This window comes from Callithrix jacchus, chromosome 2, assembly GCF_049354715.1.
Source record: "Callithrix jacchus isolate 240 chromosome 2, calJac240_pri, whole genome shotgun sequence".
NCBI classification, from domain to species: domain Eukaryota; kingdom Metazoa; phylum Chordata; class Mammalia; order Primates; family Cebidae; genus Callithrix; species Callithrix jacchus.
This window is the reverse complement of record NC_133503.1, coordinates 154,006,429-154,026,118: the sequence shown is the minus strand read 5'-3', so window position 1 is coordinate 154,026,118 and position 19,690 is coordinate 154,006,429. Positions and strand designations below refer to the sequence as shown.

Sequence of the window (19,690 nt, the reverse complement as noted above, 5' to 3'; positions counted from 1 at the left end):
TGCATCCCCAGGATGAATCCTACTTGATCATGGTGGATAAGCTTTTTGATGTGCTGTTGCAATCAGCTGGCCAGTATTTTATTGAAGTTTTTTGCATCTATGTTCATCATGGATATTGGCCTGAAGTTTTCTTTTCTTGTTGAGTCTCTGCCGGGTTTTGGTATCAGGATGATGTTGGTCTCATAAAATGATTTGGGAAGAAATCCCTCTTTTTGGATTATTTGGAATAGTTTCAGAAGGAATGGTACAAGCTCCTCTTTGTGTGTCTGGTAGAATTCGGCTGTGAACCCATCTGGAGCTGGGGTTTTTTTTCTGGGTGGTAGGCTCTTAATTGCTGCCTCAACTTCAGATTTTGTTATTGGTCTATTCATGGTTTTGACTTCTTCAGGTTTAGGCTTGGGAGGACACAAGTGTCCAGGAATTTATCCATTTCTTCCAGGTTTACTAGTTTATGTGCATAGTTGTTTGTAATATTCTCTGATGATGGTTTGAATTTCTGTGGAATCTGTGGTGATTTCCCCTTTATCATTTTTTATTGCATCTATTTGGTTATTCTCTCTTTTCTTTTTTATAAGTCTGGCTAGTAGTCTGTCTATTTTCTTGATCTTTTCTAAAAACCAGCTCTTGGATTTATTGATTTTTTTGAAGGGTTTTTCGTGTCTCTATCTCCTTCAGTTCAGCTCTGATCTTAGTTATTTCTTGTCTTCTGCTACGTTTTGAGTTTTTTTTATCTTGTTCCTCCAGCTCTTTCAATTTTGACATTAGGGTGTCGATTTTGGATCTCTCCACTCTTCTCATGTGGGCACTTATTGCTATGTATTTTCCTCTAGAGACTGCTTTAAATGTGTCCCAGATATCCTGGTATGTTGTGTCTTCGTTCTTATTGATTTCAAAGAACATCTTTATTTCTGCCTTCATTTCATTGTTTATCCAGTCAACATTCAAGAGCCAGTTGTTCAGTTTTCCATGAAGCTGTGCGGTTCTGAGTTAGTTTCTGAATTCTGAGTTCTAACTTGATTGCACTGTGGTCTGAGAGACTGTTTGTTATGATTTCAGTTGTTTTGCATTTGCTGAGGAGTGATTTACTTCCAATTATGTGGTCAATTTTAGAGTAGATGTGATGTGGTGCTGAGAAGAATGTATATTCTGTGGATTTGGGGTGGAGAGTTCTGTAAATGTCTATCAGATTTGCTTGTTCTAGGTCTGAGTTCAAGTCCTGGATATCCTTGTTAATTTTCTGTCTGGTTGATCTGTCTAATATTGACAGTGGAGTGTTAAAGTCTCCCACTATTATTGTGTGGGAGTCTAAGTCTCTTTGTAAGTCATTAGGAACTTGCCTTATATATCTGGGTGCTCCTGTATTGGGTCCATATATATTTAGAATCATTAGCTCTTCTTGTTGTATCAATCCTTTTACCATTATGTCATGTCCTTCCTTGTCTCTTTTGACTTTTGTTGCTTTAAAGTCTATTTTATCAGAGACGAGAATTGCAACTCCTGCTTTTTTTTGTTCTCCATTTGTTTGGTTAATCTTCCTCCATCTTTTTATTTTGAGCCTTTGTGTATCCTTGCATGTGAGGTGGGTTTCCTGGATACAGCACACGGATGGGTTTTGGTTTTTTATCCAATTTGCCAGTCTGTGTCTTTTGATTGGGGCATTTAGCCCATTTACATTTAGGGTTAATATTGTTATGTGTGAATTTGATACTGCCATTTTGATGCTAGCTGACTGTTTTGCCCATTAGTTGATGCAGATTCTTCATTTTGTTGATGCTCTTTAGCATTTGGTATGTTTTTGGAATGTCTGATACTGGTTGTTCCTTTCTATGTGTAGTGCCTCTTTCAGGAGCTCTTGTAAAGCAGGCCTGATGGTGACAAAATCTCTGAGTACTTGCTTGTTTGCAAAGGATTTTATTTTTCCTTCACTTATGAAGCTTAGTTTGGCTGGATATGAAATTCTGGGTTGAAAGTTCTTTTTTTTAAGGATGTTGAATATTGGCCCCCACTCTCTTCTGGCTTGTAGGGTTTCTGTTGAGAAATCTGTTGTGAGTCTGATGGGCTTCCCTTTGTGGGTAACCTGACCCTTCTCTCTGGCTGCCCTTAGTATTTTCTCCTTCATTTCAACCCTGGTGAATCTGACAATTATGTGCTTTGGGTTTGCTCTTCTTTAGGAATATCTTTGTGGTGTTCTCTGTGTTTCCTCGACTTGAATATTGGCCTGCCTTGCTAGGTTGGGGAAATTTTTCTGGATACTATCCTGAAGAGTATTTTCCAGCTTGGATTCATTCTCTCCATCACATTCAGGTACACTTATCATACATAGATTAGGTCTCTTCACATAGTCCCACATTTCTTGGAGACTTTGTTCATTCCTTTTTGTGCTTTTTTCTCTAATCTTGCCTTCTCATTTTATTTCATTGAGTTCATCTTCAACTTCTGATATCCTTTCTTCTGCTAGGTCAATTCGGCTGTTGAAACTTGTGCATGCTTCGTGAAGTTCTCATGTTGTGTTTTTCAGCTCCTTCAATTCACTCACATTCCTCTCTAAGTTGTCCATTCTTGTTATCATTTTTTCAAATCTTTTTTCAAGGTTCTTAGTTTCTTTGCATTGAGTTAGAATATATTCTTTTAGCTCACAGAAGTTTCTCATTACCCACCTTCTGAAGTCTGATTCTGTCATTTTGTCACACTCATTCCCCGTCCAGCTTTGTTTCCTTGCTGGTGAGGAGTTTTGGTCCCTTGTAGGAGGCATGGTGTTCTGGTTTCAGGTGTTTTCCTCCTTTTTGCACTGGTTTCTTCCCATCTTTGTGGATTTATCCACCTGTCATCTGAGTAGTTGCTGATTTTCCAATTGGGTCTCTGAGTGGATGTCCAGATTATTGATGATGAAGTATTTCTGTTTCTTAGTTTTCCTTCTAACAGTCTGGCCCCTCTGCTGTAGGACTACTGAGTTCCACTCCAGGCCCTGCTTGCCTGGGGTACACCTGTAGCCGCTGCGGAACCGTGAGGGTTGCTACCAGTTTCTTCTGCTGCTATCTTTGTCCCTGAATAATGCCCGCCAAATGTCAGTCTGATCAGCCCTTTGTGAGGTGACTCTTTGGATATATGGGGGTCAGGGAGCTGCTTGAGGAGACTGTCTGTACTTTATACTTGAGGAGAGAGTCTATACTTTATAGGAGCTCAAGTGCTGAGCTGTGAGCTCCATTGTTCATTCAGGGCTGCTAGGCAGGTATGTTTAAGTCTACTGCAGCAGAACTCATAAAGCCCCTTTTTTTCCTCAGGTGCTCTGTCCTGGGGAGTTAGGGCTTTATTTATGAGTATCCATTGCACTGTCCTGCCCAGCAAGGAGGCAGTCTAATCACTGCCTGCCTGTAGTGGCTATGCTGAGCTGCTGTGGGCTCCGCCCTGTTGCCATGGGCTCCGCCCTTCTGTTGTGGGCTCCACCCTGCTGCCATGGGCTCTGCCTTGCTGTCATGGGCTCTGCCCTGCTGCCGTGTGTAATTACCTGTAGTCCTGTTTATATGGGTGTGGTTAGAGCTGCCGTGGTGATGGTGGCCCACCTCTGTAGTGGCAGACTCTTTCTGTTATGGCAGGTTGCCTTGGCAACAGCAGGCTGCGTCAGCAATGGCAGAGTACCTCCGTAGGGGTCGAGTGCCTCGGTAATGGCGGACGCCCCTCCTTCTCTGAGCTGCACCATCCTGGGTTCAGCTGTGCTTGCCGTGAAACTCTCAACCCTGAGCGTTTCCAATTGCTGTTTTGTTTGTTTCTATAGGGGTGGGACCCACCGAGCCTGATCACCTGGCTCCCTGCCTCAGAGCCCCCTTTTTTTTTTTTTTTTAAGTTGAACGGTTGACTCTCTCCCAGGTGTTCCAGTCGCCTGCTGAAAGGGCACCGGGATCTGTGTGATTTCCCGTGCAGCAACCCACTGAGCCGGCTGGAACAACGTTGCTGCCTGGGAATCTCCTGGCCTGGCTTTCTGTTTAAGTCCCGTTTAATCAGATGAATGTACTAATCTGCCTTCCGAAATCTCCAATTGCCGGTTTAACAGGGCAACCAAACCAGTGTATTTTGTATGGAGTGCTGCTGCGCTGCGGCCCCAGCCCAAACAGCCGCACCGGCCCAAACAGCCGTGCTGGCAGCCCATGGGGCTCCTACACCTGGGAATCACCTCGTCTGTGGGCAATAAAGATCCATCTGGAAATGTGGCATCCATTCACCCTCTGCACTTTCACTGGGAGCTGCAATCCTGAGTTGGTCCTACAGCACCATCTTCTCCCCTCTCCCCGAATTCTTTTCTCTTATATACTCTTTAGTAAATATTTACCTCCTTCTTCTTTGTTAAAAAGGTATCTATGGACTCAATAATAGACTTATAAAGTTCAAGGATATAACATGTATTATGGGTATACAGAAAATTCATCTTCTAATTAAAGAAGAAAGGAAATGGGGAAGGAAGGAAAAGAGGGAGGGAGGGAGGAAGGGAGGGAGGGAGGGAGGGAGGAAGGAAGGAAGGAAGGAAGGAAGGAAGGAAGGAAGGAAGGAAGGAAGGAAGGAATTGACCAAATGAGAAAAAAGGAACGAGAAACAAGAGCTATTTTGTGGGCCACTGGTTTCCTCCTGTAGTTTGTAATTGCACTAAAAAAACAAAAAGATCTCTCCCTACCACCCGACCCTACCAATGTATAAAGGAAAAAAAATTATAAAATTCTTATTTTTAAAAATGCCTCACTACTTCTGATTTTAAAAAAATCTTTTTCAAAGACTCATTTTCACCACATCCTTTTAAAATTATAACTTTATTGAGATAGAATTCACATTATGTAAATTTCACCTTTTTAAAGTATACAGTTCAGTGGTTTTTGTCATATTCACGAAGTTGTACAAATGTCACCACTGTCTAATTCCAGGACATTTTTATTGCCCTCAAAAGAAAATTCATACCCATTAACAGTCAGTCCCCAATCCTTTGTTCTCTCTTTCCTCCCTTCTCTGGCAACCACTAATCTATTTTCTGCCTATATGTATTTGCCTATATATTTGTATATAAATATGATATAATATATGGTCTTTGTATCTAATTTCTTTCATTTAGCATAATGTTTTCAAGAGTCATCAATGTTGCAGCGTGTATTAGTGCTATATTTCTTTTCATAGCTAAATAATATTCCACTGGATGGATATGCCACATTTTCTTTACCCACACATCTGTTTATGGACATTTGGCTTGTTGCTACCTTTTGATTATTATGAATAATGTTGCTGTGAATATTTGTGTACAAATATTTGTGTGGACTTATGTTTCAATTCTTTTAGATATATACCTAGTGAAATTGCTGAGTCACATGGTAACTCAATGTTTAACTTTTGGTAGAACTGCTAAACTTTATCAAAGTGGCTGCACCATTTACCATTCCCACTGGTGATTTATAAAGGTTATGATTTCTGCATACCCTCACCAACACCTGTTATCGTCCATCTGTTTTTATTATAGCCATCCTAGTGAGTGTGAAGCAGTACCTTGTTGTGGTTCTGATTTGCATTTATCCAATGTCTAATGATGTTGAACATTTTTCATGTGTTTATTGCCCATTTATATATCTTCTCTAGAGAAATGTTTATTCAAATACTTTGCCTATTTATAATTGGGTTGTCTTTTTATTGTTAAATTTTAAGAATTCTTTATATATTCTTGGTACAAGTTTCTTATCAGATATGTGATTTGCAAATATTTCCTCCCTGTTTGTGTGTCTTCTTTTACTTTTTAAATGATTAAGGCAGAACAATAGTTATATGAAGTAAAAAACATACATATTTTTTCTTTGATTGTTTGTATTTTAGGTGTCATATCTAAGAAACCATTGCCTAACCTGAGGTCAGAAAGATTTACTGCTATAGTTTTTTCTAAGAGTTTTGAAGTCTTAGTTCCTACATTTGAATCGCTGATCCATTTTGAGTTAATTTTTGTATATAGTGTTAAGTAGGGGTCTAACTGTATTCTTTTGCATGTGGATCTCCAGTTATCCTAGAACCATTTGTTGAAAAGATGATTTCTGCCATCATACCCCTCCCCGTGTTGTTGAATTGTCTTGGCACCTTTGTAAAAATCAATTTATTTACCATAAATGTAAGGCATTTTTCAGGGTTCTCAATTCTATTCCATTTAATTATATTTTTGTTATTAGGCCAACACTATACTGTCTTGATTACTGTAGGCTTATGATAAGTTTTGAAATTGGGAAAGTGAGTCCTTCAACTGTGTTCTTTTTCAAGATTGTTTTAGCTGTGGGGTCCCTTGCATTTCCATATAAATTTTAGTATTAGCTTGTTAATTTCTGCAAAGAATTCAGCTGCAATTTTGATAAGGATATTTCGGTCCTTTAGTTTGTCCTCAGATAGGTTGGAATGTATATAAGTGTGCTCTGCTCCCTCCAGTTGGTGGAAGGGAAATAGGAGCTGAGGTATCACCTTCTCCAAACCAAGACCACTGATGTTTCAGGGAGAAGGTGGAGCAAGGGCAAGTAAGACAGCCACAAAACTATTTTCCTGCCACTATGAAGGGGACTTTGTCTTGATTTGATGTTTATAATGTTTATAAACCTTGGGTTGATTTTTAGAGCTCCTATAAGTTTAGTTCAGCCAGTTTCTGACTTTTTTTTTTTCAACTTATTCAACTAAAGGGCATAAGACAGAAGAAAAAACTCAGGCGAGTCTTGTTTTCATGGGATAGCAAGAACTTGGAGCTACCTAGTCTGCCATTTTGCAGATGTCACTTGATATACATCAATTCTTAATGAGAAATTCTGAAAGCAATTTTTATTCAGAGGAATAATGAATACTTTCTGTCTCCTTGGTGATAAGAGTATTAGAGTTAAGTGGAACTACACTAGGTATTTGTGCTTATTCTGACTGGAGTTAGTTTAGTGTAATGAGTAAGGGCAGGAACTTTGGTGTGGATACAAATGTGTCTTAGATTGGCTTCTTATTAGAAAGTTATTTTACCTTTTCCAATACCAGTTTTATCTTCTGTAGAATGGATATAATAAATGTTAGGTGGTTGAGAGGATTCAACAAAATGATTCACCTAAAAATACTTTTAAAAATACTTATTCTCAATACACATCAATCATTTTAAGGAAATATTTAATATGTCTACTGTTTACAGCTCTACTTACTGAGTGGCCACATGGATTGATGACCACCCCTTAGTTCAAGTATCAGTACAAATTAGTTTTTGAGTAGCTACCAAGAGCTTTCTGAATATTTTTACCCAGTTAACGTTTTGAAGTCCATGTTTCTAAGTAGGGGTTTTACTTTCCAAACCTCTTCAAGAATTACAAAGACCCCATTCTTCATGATGTGCTTATTTCGCATTGCATGCTTGTATCAAAACAGCTCATATATCCCATAAATATATATAGCAATTATGTACCTACAAAAATTAAAAAAAATTTTAAAAAGAATGACAAAGACTAAAAAGATAATACTATTCAATTCTAACTAGGAAGAGTGTGGTGAGACGGGTATTCCATACAATGTTGATGGAAACTGAAACTGGTATAGCCTTTCTGGAAAGCAAAATGGCACTGTATGACAGCAGCCCAAAAAATGGGCATGCCCTTCTACCCCATCAGCCTATGCTAAGGGGTCTAAGGACCATCAGAGATGTAAAGGAAGATTCAACTATCATCCATGTACTCATTCACTTAACAAATATTTGATACCTGCTAAATGTCAGGGGTTAATTCCAGACTCTGTGATCAAGACCAGCCTTTGTCTTCAAGAAGTTTTAAATGAAAAATTAGAAACACTATTGTTAGTGGTGGAAGTTGTCTGAATTACCAGCAGAAAATCTGTGTGGGTCTGCAGCAACCTCAATTCTTGCCTTCTCAGAAGAAAGAATTCAACTGATTAAACTGAAGGGCATAAGACAGAAGAAAAAACTGAGGCAAGTTTAAGAGCAGGATTAGAAGTGTATTAAAAAGCTTTAGGGCAGGAATGGAAAGAAGGTAAAGAATACTTGGAAGAGGGCCAAGTGGGCATCTTGGAGGTCAAGTGCCCTGTTTTACCTTGAACTTAGGGTTTTCTATGCTGGCCTACTTCTGGCATCTTGCATCCTGTTTCCCTATGGTGAGCTACCCACATGCATGGTGGCCTACTAGCACTTAGGAGGTGAGCATGTGAGTGTGTTTACTGGAGTCCTATGCATGCTCGCCTGAGCATTCTTCCCTTTTGCAGTGGAATGGCCCAGAAGCTCATATACCAGTTACTTTCTGCCATTTTCCTCTTAATGCCCATGCTTGAGCCCACTCGCCCAATTCCTGAGATTTTTTTTTTTTTTTTTTTGAGACAGAGTCTCACTTATTGCCCACGCTGCAGTAGAGTGGTACAATCTTGGCTCACTGAAACCTCTGCCTCCAGGATTGAAGTGATTCTCCTGCCTCGGCTTCACAAGTAGCTGAACTGCAGGTACCCGCCACCACGCCCAGCTAAGTTTTGTATTTTTGGTAGAGACGGGGTTCCACTGTTGGCCAGGCTGGTCTTGAACTCCTGACCTCGTGATCCACCCATCTTGGCCTCCCAAAGTGCTGGGATTACAGGCATGAGCCATTGTTCCTGGCCCAATTCCTGAGATCTTATTGGGAAGCTGCCAATCACTAGTTACAGGTGTTTTTATTTATTGGGAAACTGCTTTTTCCTGGTGCTGGCTGCAACTAATTATTAGGTTTGCAAGGCAGCATGACAACTGTCTGACCATCCATCACCTGATGGTCCCCTGACTTTCCTGATGAGGTGTAGGGGGAGCCCTCGCCTGTCCCACTCAAGCCTGACTAGCTACCTACTGTAATACTGTGAATGTGCAATAATAGAACATAAGTCAAAAAATTACGTTCATCCATAAAGTAGAATATTATAAACCTTAAAAATCATGTTTCAGAGAATTATTAATAAAAGGGGATATATGCTGATTGCATAATGTTATTTTTAAAAGACAAAAGCTTTATTTAGCATAATATCAATTTTGTTTAAAAGATAATGCAAATAATTACATAGAAAACAGCCTGAAAGGAAATATACCAAAATGGTAATAAGGATTATCTCTGGTTGATGGGATAATGGATGATTTTTAGTTTTTCTTTGTATTTTTCTACACTTAAAAAATGTTGTATAATGAGCATATGCTACTTTGATAACTAGAAAAATGCATATTTTCAAAGAGAGAAATTTGGGGCTAGAATGTTTGCAGTGTCCAAAGAAAATGAGTTATTTTCTAGTGTTTTTGGTGGGTATTCCATCATCCTAGGGGTAAGGACGGAGAGGCCTAGGGGAGGTGAGAGTGAATAAGAGAGACAGCCTATTTTCTGGTTGTGTGGTCTCTTTTTACCTCCCTTCTGCTTGGCATAGCATATGACCCCATCAATAAGAGGATGATTTGCTAAAAAATCACAGGAGTGCATCCTTTTTCTCACTAGGTATTTTTTTTTTCAGAGGTGTTGGGGTTGGGAGGGTGATATTCCTTTTGTACTGCCTTGCAAATGCCATCTTCGTCATATAGCAGACCACAATGCCCTGTCATTTCTTTTCTAGGCACTTTCCTTTTTTCAATTTTGGGTGAATGCCATTAGAAAATTCTTATCTTTTTTCAAATATGAAAGTTGTGTGATTTTTATTTTCAGCAAAAACTGAACCACCTGAGATTTTCAGTGTGAAACCAGTTCGGGGCATCAAACGGATGATTCAAATTGAATGGATAAAGCCTGAATTGGCGCCTGTTTCATCTAACTTAAAATACACACTTCAATTCAGGACAGTCAATAGTATCAGCTGGGTAAGTTATGCTATTATAATAATGTTCCTATTAGAGAACCAGAAAAAAGGAATCACTGACAACTATTGTTCGCCTGGAATCGTTTACTTTTTACATTGAAAATAGGAGAGAGACATTGCTAAATACTTCTCACTTTTCCGTTTTTCCATCTGAATCTTTTAGATTGGAAGAATGTTCTACAATAGGCATTTTTGCCTTCTGAACGCAGGGATATGATAAAGAGTGAGAAATTTACTTTTGCATTACATCCAAGTTTCTGTCTGGCTATGTTGGCTACTGGAGAGTCTATGATGTGGCCATTTTATTTTTTATTTTTCCAACCCTTTATAAAATCATGAGGTATAACACACATTTAGAAAAGTGAAAAAAACCATAAAGATTGCATTTAACAAGTTATTAAGTCAGTGCTCATGTAGAAACCACTGCAGTCAAGAATAGAACATCTCCAGGATGCCAGAGCCCTCTGCTTGCCCCACCAGCCCATCCTCCTTTAGAGCTAATTATTGCCCTGATTTTCATGGTCATCTCTTCTTTGCTTTCATTTGTTTTGCCATTTAATCCTGCATTACTGAACATAGTTTAAGAGACTATGCCCTCTTTCCTTGAGCCCCAGGATGAAAGAGTGCCCAATAGAAATAGATGAAGAGCATATAAATGGAATCCATATATTTTGTATTTTCTAATGTTTGGCTTCTGTCTCTAAATATTGTGCTTTTAAGATTTAATCATGCTGTATAATGCTGTAGTTTATACATTTTCATTGCTGTGTAGTATCCTGTTGCATGAACATGAGGAATGGTGGCTTTAATTTGCATTTACCTGATTTTAATGAAGTTGCCCACCTTAGCACATGTTTATTGGCCCTTTAGATTCCTTCTTCTGGAAGTGCTGATTTAAGCCTTTTGCATGTTTTCTGTTGGATGGTCTGCCTGATTTTTCAATTGATTTGTAGGCATTCCTTATATATTCTGTTTACGAGTCTTTTATTTATTATGTGTATTGCAAACATCTTTCACTATGTGGCATGATGTTTCACTCTCTTAATGGTGACTTTTGAGGAATAAGTCACTTAATTTTAATACCGTTAAATTTTGACAGCCTTCACCTTTATGCTTAATGCCTTTTGTGTCTTAGGAAATGTTTTCTTACCTCAAAGTCAAGAAAACATTCTCCAATTTCCATCAGTGCAAACTGAAATTATATCACCTTTTTGTAATAATCTCATTTTTATTGCCTTTTTAAAATTTTTAGATAGGGTCTCACTCTGTTGCCCAGGCTGGAGTGCAATGGTGTGATCGCAGCTCACTGCAGCCTTGAACTCTTGGGCTCAAACGATCCTCCTGCCTCATCCTTTCGAGTAGCTGGGACCATAGGCATGTGCCACCATGCCTGGCTGATTTTTTAATTTTTTTGAAGTGTTGCCCAGGTTTGTCTTGAGCTCCTGGTCTTAAGTGATCCTTCTGTCTCAGCCTCCCAAAGTACTGAGATTACAGGTGTGAGCCATCACGAGCAGTTACATTATTGATTTTTAATCAATTAAATTAGCCAATTAAATCAAGATTTTTTTTTTAGACGGAGTTTTCTCTCTTGTAACCCAGGCTGGAGTGCAATGGCGCAATCTCGGCTCACCGCAACCTCCGCCTCCTGGGTTCAGGCAATTCTCCTGCCTCAGCCTCCCGAGTAGCTGGGATTACAGGCACGTGCCACCATGCCCAGCTAATTTTTGTTGTATTTTTAGTAGAGACGGGGTTTCACCATGTTGACCAGGATGGTCTCGATCTCTTGACCTCGTGATCCACCCGCCTCGGCCTCCTAAAGTGCTGGGATTACAGGCTTGAGCCACCACGCCTGGCCTAAATCAAGATTTTTTACCTCCTGCTGAAGACTTGCTTGTGAAACATACCTCTACTGTCTCATCATTTGTTAGGTTTTAACCTAAGTTCAGGTGTTTTATTTATTCTTACTGAATTTCTTCATGTCTGTCTTATCATTCCAACTTATTTAGAATCCTGTTTGGTCACCCAAAACTTATTATTAACTTTTTACTTTTTAGCTTTTCAGTATTTCCAGATTTGATAATGCTTCCTTCTTCGCCTAGCCTTCTCCTTAACTTTAAAATACAATCAGTTATCCTGTTGTAATCCCAACTAAACCCAACTCAGCTCTTCCCAACCTTCTATCAAAGATTTCCATTGTTAAGAGTCCTAGAAAAGGGACCTCAAAACTGTTTTAAGAATTTGATTTATGGACTGGGTGCAGTGGCTCACACCTGTAATCTCAGCACTTTGGGAGGCTGAGGTGGGTGGATCACCTAAGGTCAGGAGTTCAAGACCAGCTGGCCAACATGGTGAAACCCTGTCTCTACTAAAAACACAAAAAATTAGCCAGATGTGGTGGTGCACATCTGTAGCCCCAGCTACTGGGGAGGCTGAGGTAGGAGAATCACTTGGACCTGGGAAGTGGAGGTTGCAGTGAACCAAGATAGTTCCACTGCACTCCAGCCTGGGTAACAAAGCAATACTTCATTTCAAAAAAAAAAAAAGCCCACACAGAATTTGATTTCGGTTTTGTACCAGAACTTCTGACTCATCTCTTAAGACATACACTTTGGGAGAGTTAGGATTTGGCACAAAGCATAGACTGTTAGCAATGAACCTGATGAAGCTAATTAATGTTTTGGTAGGGTTCCATTGCCTGTGCAGAGTTGGGAAAGTTTTAGATCTACAAAAAACAAAAAACACACAGAATTTGATTTAGATTTTGTACCAGAACTTCTGACTCATCTCTTAAGACAAACATTTTGGGTGAGTCAGGATTTGGCACAAAGCATAGATTGTTAGCAATGAACCTGATGAAGCTAATTAATGTTTCGGTAGGGTTCCACTACCTGTGCAGAGTTGGGGGAGTGTTAGATCAATTGATCCTGGACCCTGTCAGGGCCAGAGGCACGCTGACTGGACAAAGTAACAAAGTAAAGGACACTTACAGGCACCTTCTTTAAAAGACTGAGCAGCGGTTTCATCTCCTCTGAGGCTGGGGCTTTCATCTTCTAGAACAGCAAGCAGCAGAGCTCTGCTCACTCAGGCCAGGCAAGAGGCGGGAACTTCTGCCCCACAAGCTTAGATACAGGAAATGGGAAGGGAGGTGGTGGTTCATGGGGATGTTCATATCTATGTAGGGGATATGATGGGCCAGGGGATGGGGATGGGCCAGGTGCAGTTGTTCACTGGCATGTGGAAGTCTGTCAATGAAAATGATGTATTTTAAAATTTGATTTAGAGTACTACTAGTTCCTAAATCAATTTCACTGGGCTAAAGTCACTACCCCGGGTAGTGAAGAGGAAAATGGGAGGATAACATGTGTGGTCTCCATTTCAGTTTAGGACTGTCTCTGTCTTGTAGCTGGAAGTCAACTTCACTAAGAACCGGAGGGACACAGACCAAACCTACAACCTCACGGGGCTGCAGGCTTTTACAGAATATGTCATAGCCCTGCGATGTGCAGTTGAGGAGTCGAAGTTCTGGAGCGACTGGAGCCAAGAAAAAATGGGAACGACTGAGGAAGAAGGCAAGCTAGTCCCTGCGATACCTCTCCTGTCTGCTCTGGTGTAGGGCTGCTTTGGGTAGCCTTGCTGCGGTTTGTCAAATGTCCTGGTTGGGAACCATGGAATCCCATGACCCCAGGGGCCCCCTACACCCCTGAGAATGAGCCTGCGCAACTTTGTGCCCCAAAAGCAAAGGATCACATTTTAATACTCATGAGGTTCTTATACTATACATGAAAGGGTATTATATCATTTGTTTTGTTTTGAGATGAAGTCTCGCTCTATTGCCCAGGATGGAATGCAGTGGTGCAATCTTGGCTCACTGCCACCTCCACGTCCCAGGTTCAAGTGATTTTTGTACCTCAGCCTCCCAAGTAGCCAGGATTACAGGGGCTCTCCACCATACCCAGCTAATTTTTATTTTTTATTTTTAGTAGAGACAGAGTTTTACCATGTTGGCCAGACTAGTCTTGAACTCCTGACCTCAGGTGATCCTCCCATCTTGGCATCCCAAAGTGCTGGTATGCTGGTATGATAGGCATGAGCCACTGTGCCCCGCCAGTGTCATATCATTTGAAGGTATCCTATGATAAATTAAAGTTATATATTGTGAACCCTGGAGCTACTACTCAAAAATAAATAAAGGTATAACTAATGCAATTTTTAAAAAATCACATCTTTAATGACAGCAAGGAAAGGAAACAGGCATAGACTGCAGGTTGATTGAGTGCTTACTAAGTGTCAGGTCAGTCATTAAAACTAATGCTTCTGTTCAGTGGGCTTGGCTTAAATCTCAAGCCAAGTATCTTTGGGCAAGATACCTAATCTCTAAGTCCACTCAGCAGTTTCCTCACATTTTTCCCCCTTTTCTACACTGAAATATAATATGTAAATTTAGTTTATAGTAGGATCTATTTATTTAGCATTATTTTAAAGATTAAATGAAATAATGCGTTTAGCTCATAGTAGATATTCACTAAATGCCAGATTTCCTATTCTTATCATTTATCCTCCTATTACTATTTTTAATCCTCCTAAAAGCATGATAAAATATGTAGAGTCACTCCCATTTTGGAAATGAGGAAGCTCAGTTTCAGAAATGTTAATAAATGGTTCAGGACCACTCAGCCTGTGTTACTGTTCTCAAGAGCCCTTTCCAGAGTTTGACCCCCAGCAGACAATCAATAAATGTGTGATGAATGTATTAGTTTTCTACTGCTGCTATAACAATACAAATTTAGTGACTTAATGCAACACAAATGTATTCTTTCATCGCTCCTGAAGTCAGATGTCCAAAATCAATTTCACTGGGCTAAAGTCAAGATGTCAGCAGGGCTGTTTCCATCTGAGACTCTGAGTGGAGAATCTGTTTTGTGCCTTTTCCAGCTTCTAGTGGCTGCCTGCATTCTTTGGCTTGTGGTCCTTCCTCCATCTACAAAACTTCTCACCCCATCATCTCATCACCTTTCCCCAGTCTTGTGTGTCAAACCTCTCTGCCTTCCTTTTTTTTTTTGAGACAGTCTTGCTCTGTCACCAGGCTGGAGTACAGTGGTGTGATCTTGGCTCACTGCAACCTCCAACTCCCTGTTTCAAATGATTCTCCTGCCTCAGCCTCCAGAGTCGCTGGAATTACAGGCACGCACCACCACGCTCAGCTAATTTCTGCATTTTTAGTAGAGGTGAAACATGGGGTTTCACCATGTTGGCCAGGCTGGTCTCAATCTCCTGACCTCATGATTCACCCATGTCGGCTTCCCAAAGTGCTGGGATTATAGGCATGAGCCCATAATCTGCCTCCCTCTTATAAGGACCTTTGTGATCACAGTTAGGACCCACCTGGCTAATCCAAGATAATGTCCTCCTCTCAGATCCTTAAATCCCATCTGCAAAGTCCCTTTATCATAAAAGGAAACATTTACAGGTTCCAGGGATTTGGACGAGATACTTTGAGGGCCATTTTTGAGCTTAACACAGTAAATGAATGACTAATTAGATGATTACTTAGTGATGGCCACACATCTTCTTCTGAATTACGGACAAGAAATTTTAAAATTCCTCTGAGGCTTTAACCTTATTTATTTATGAGAGATGTGAGTTTTAGAACATGATTTCCCCCATGGCCATGATTTCAGGTCTCATGATGGTGGTTTAGGGATACCCATATTGTAATAGAAAATGAGATTTCAGTCTCATACCCAAGTTGCAGACTGATCTCAGATAGCATCTTAGGTTAACTTCTGTGCTTCCTCATCCATGCAATAATGATTTGTTTCTTTGGATCCTGGTGGAGTTTCCTGTGAGACTAGTATTTGTAGATGTTTGGTGCATTCACCCCTGTGGTCAGACGTCTGGAACCAATTTGATGCCTTCTGAATTTTGTATTCCCCACTGGAGATGTACATGTAGTATCATTCAGCAAATAGTTCTCTTCCTTTGTTTCACTTTTCAGCAGGCAAGCTGATGAGTAAGTGCTACCTTGGAGGCCATCATGTTTTGCCTAGCTCTTCCCCTACTATGGCTGTCACTCTTCTCTCTAGTGACCTCCTGGTGCCATCATGGCTCAGAGTCTCAGGCTCATCACAGACCAGTCAGTCCCTTGTGTTCGTTTTCTCAACTTGTTTTGCTGCCAGAAACAAGATTTCCTATTTCATCTGATTTATTAGTTCAGCAAGCTTGAGATTAATTAGCAAATACCAGATGCTGGTGTTATATATACTTTTGCTAATTAAACCAAATCAACACTTATTTATCAAAGTCACCACTAGAGAACTTTTGCTTTTGTCCTTATTCATTTTTTCAGAATCCCCAAAAGAAACTGATTAAAATGTACCCCCAGCCCCCGGCAAATCCTCATTTCTTGTTTTCCCATTGATAAAGTGCATGTTTTCCTATTTCAATGAAATGCCAGTTGTTTAATGCATCCTATCTTAAACCTTCCTAACTGTTTAAAAATGTGCCGGGCACAGTGGCTCATACCTGTAATCCCAGCACTTTGGGAGGCCAAGGTGGGTGGATCACAAGTTCAGGAGTTCGAGACAAGCCTGATCAACATGGTGAAATCCCATCTCTACTAAAAATACAAAAAATTAGCTGGACATGGTGGTACGCACCTGTAATCTCAGGAGGCTGAGAGAGGAGAATCGCTTGAACCCAGCAGACAGAGGTTACAGTGAGCCGAGATTGTGCCACTGCACTCCAGCCTGGGTGATAGAGCAAAACTCTGTCTCATAAATTAAAAAAAAAAAAAACGTGTATTCTAAGTTGAATATGAAGCACAATTTTCTTTTAGATTTCAATGTATTGATTATTATTAGAGTTTTTACCTAGATTTAGGCATTTAAATATCTACTCACTGCATGATACAGATATAATTTGATTCAAATCCCGGCTTTATTTCGTAAAAGCTTGTGATATTGGATACCTGCTTGATTTCTCTATACTTCAGAAATAACAGTAACATTGTTGTTCTACCTAATTACAGGACTATGGGATTAAATGAGAAAATTCCAATAAACTGACACTGGCTAAGAGTTAGCTTTTATTACTGTTGGTCTTTAGCAGGGGTACCTGTATATGTCTAACTGGTGGTGGTTGTGGGATACCCATATTGTAATAAAAATAGTCTAATCAGCTGTTGCTGTATCAGTCCAGACAATTGATGCCTTTGAATATGTACATATTCTGGTTGATTTGGAAAATTTTAACTTTGTTTTTTTTTCACAGAGTCCTTACTTTTCCCCCTTTGATTAAACCACAAATCCATTATCAATTTATGGTTCATGGAAAGCCAGATAGAATAACTATAGAAGACTAACATGCTAGTCAGGCAGTGGCTTCACTAACAGCTGCATCTGTGGGAGGTCTGTACTGAGAAGATGGTTTCTCTTTGAATCATATTTGTAGGAAACAGTGGCCTCAATGAAATAAGAAAATATTCATTTAAACTCATTTATTATTACCATCTATGAAAACAAAATGGCTGCCTATGGAAAAAAGTTTTTTTTTTTTGAGACAGGGTCTCACTCTGTCTGAAAGGTAGTGGTGATATCTCAGCTCACTGCAGCCCACACTCCCAGGTTCAAGTGATTCTCCCACCTCAGCCTGCCGAGTAGCTGGGACTACAGGCATGTGCCATCATGCCCAGCTAGCCTATGGGATAAATCCAGGAAGAATTTCACTCATATTTCTAGTGAAGTGACTGGAATGATCATTTAATAATCAGCTTAGTTTTGCCTGTAACTATCCTTGAGATGAACATTTAGGACTGGGTAGTAATGAACACCTTGTCTTTTGACTTTTTTTCTTCTTACTCTCAATATTACTGTCCCTGAGTTTGACTCTCCACATGATTGGAACAGAGAGATTCTGCATGTTAGAGATGGCATGAATGTTCCTCTAATCCTGTGGGTTTCCTTGGAAGGTCTAATGATCCTGTAGCCCTGTACAAAGGCTGTCTTCTGGGAGGAGCTTTGCCACTGCTTACATCTCACTGGCTTGGAGACAGGCTGAAACCTGCCTGTTGCTTCCTGTCTTCGAAACTTGAGTACTGGCCGTCCTGTCTTCTGATTCAATAAACACCTTTGAGAAATCAGAAAACTCCTGGCAGAGCTTTTGAGACAACACCTCAGTGGGATTCAGATGAAGTAATATGCAAAGTCAACACAGCTGAATCTCCTTATAAGCAATTCTAATGGAATTGCATTTAATACATTTCACTGGGAGACCCTGGGCCTAGCAGCTAGACTGTGTTAACTGCACTGGCTTCTGTAAGAGTAGTTCTAGAAATGTGACTCTCCATTGAAGGCAAAAACAAGTTATTGACTCAATCGTACTTGGCATATTTTCCTCATTATAAGATTATCTTTAGCTAGAGTTTAGTAATTTTACTTTTTCTAAAATTATTTTTTTGAGACATGTCTTGCTCTGTCACACAGGCTGGAGTGCAGTGGCGTGATCTCGGCTCACTCGCCACCACACCTGGCTAATTTTTTATATGTTTGGTAGAGACAGGGTTTCACTGTTTTCCAGGCTGGTCTTGAACTCCTGACCTCAACTGATCCACCTGTCTTGGCCTCCCAAAGTGCTGGGATTACAGGCATGAGCCACCATGCCCAGCCAGTAATTTTACTTTAAGATGCCCAATCACCTATCGTTTAAAGGATCCCTGAAAACGATCTCTTACTTCTAAAACAGTTTAGATCTTGGTCTGAGTGGTGGACTCCTTCTTTGTGAACCTAATTACATTCTCTCCAGCCATGTGACTTCTTCAAGAAAAAATTCAGAGTACAACAACTGCAGCTTTGATTAGAGACATTTACTCTTCTCCAAATCGCCGGCCACTAGCCTTCTTGACATTTGTTTAGAACTCTCTGCTTTCCTCTCATGGCTAAGGTGGGTGGGTCATTCTTTAATCAGTAGCTCAGCATTTTGACATCCCAGGTGCATATCAGGGCATTCAACTATAAATTGCCAGTGAACCATCTCTTGACAAAACTTGCTTGAGATGTGATATTTGAGAGATATGGTCCAGAAATCAAGTGAAATGTAAATTCCTTGTTTTCTGTAAGTTATATCCCTGTATGGTTAGATCATCAGAAGCCTGTACACTTGGACTATTGTCTTAGACTGTGTTGTTTATTGGAAAAAGGCATGTGTCAGGATTTATGCCCTGGCTATTTATAGAAAACAGCCACAAATAATGCACATATATGACATTTCTGTGTGTTTGTTCTACTGGGATTGCAGATAGTGGCTTCTATGTTTTTCTGTGTCCTTTTTGAAAAGATCCACGTGATAAATTCCATTTATGGTTTCAGTGTTTATAGCCAGAAAATAATTGTCCTTCATATGAATTTCTAGGTTTCCTTTTTATTGGACCACAAGAAATAGGCACCTCAACGTGATTCTTTTTTATTTGGGGAAAACCAGCATTAAATTTAGAGCTCAGGGAGGGACCTAGTGAAGATTATCTTCTTGTCCCTTTGTTATTTAATTTTTTCTTATATTTTATAACATTGTAAGTATGCAGTTCCATTTTTTGGAAGTAGACATGTTATAAATTATATATACATATATTTCCTTGTGAGTTAACTGTGTCATTACCAGCGTTAATATATATGTTAGGTCTAGAGGACATGAGATGGTCACATTTTGATCCAGATTTGGGTGACAAATTACATTACAATGGAGCCTATTATACTTTTTCTTTATCTTACATTAAGCATTAGACTCAAGAGGAGTTTTATGTTTTGTCTTTGGTTGATTGCAGTTCCTTGACCATAAAATGAAGACATCACTGATCATTGCAAGGCTGCCATCC

At 39.9% G+C, this 19,690-nt stretch overlaps 1 protein-coding gene across 1 annotated transcript in view; it reads left to right on the top strand.

Annotated features, from left to right (window-relative positions):
- The window catches only part of IL31RA (interleukin 31 receptor A), a 64,872-nt gene that overhangs the window by 23,597 nt on the left and 21,585 nt on the right, over positions 1-19,690 (top strand). The window contains 2 exon segments of the mRNA XM_054252248.2: positions 9,675-9,826; positions 13,229-13,394. Of these exon segments, the coding sequence (XP_054108223.2) occupies positions 9,675-9,826; positions 13,229-13,394 (318 nt within the window).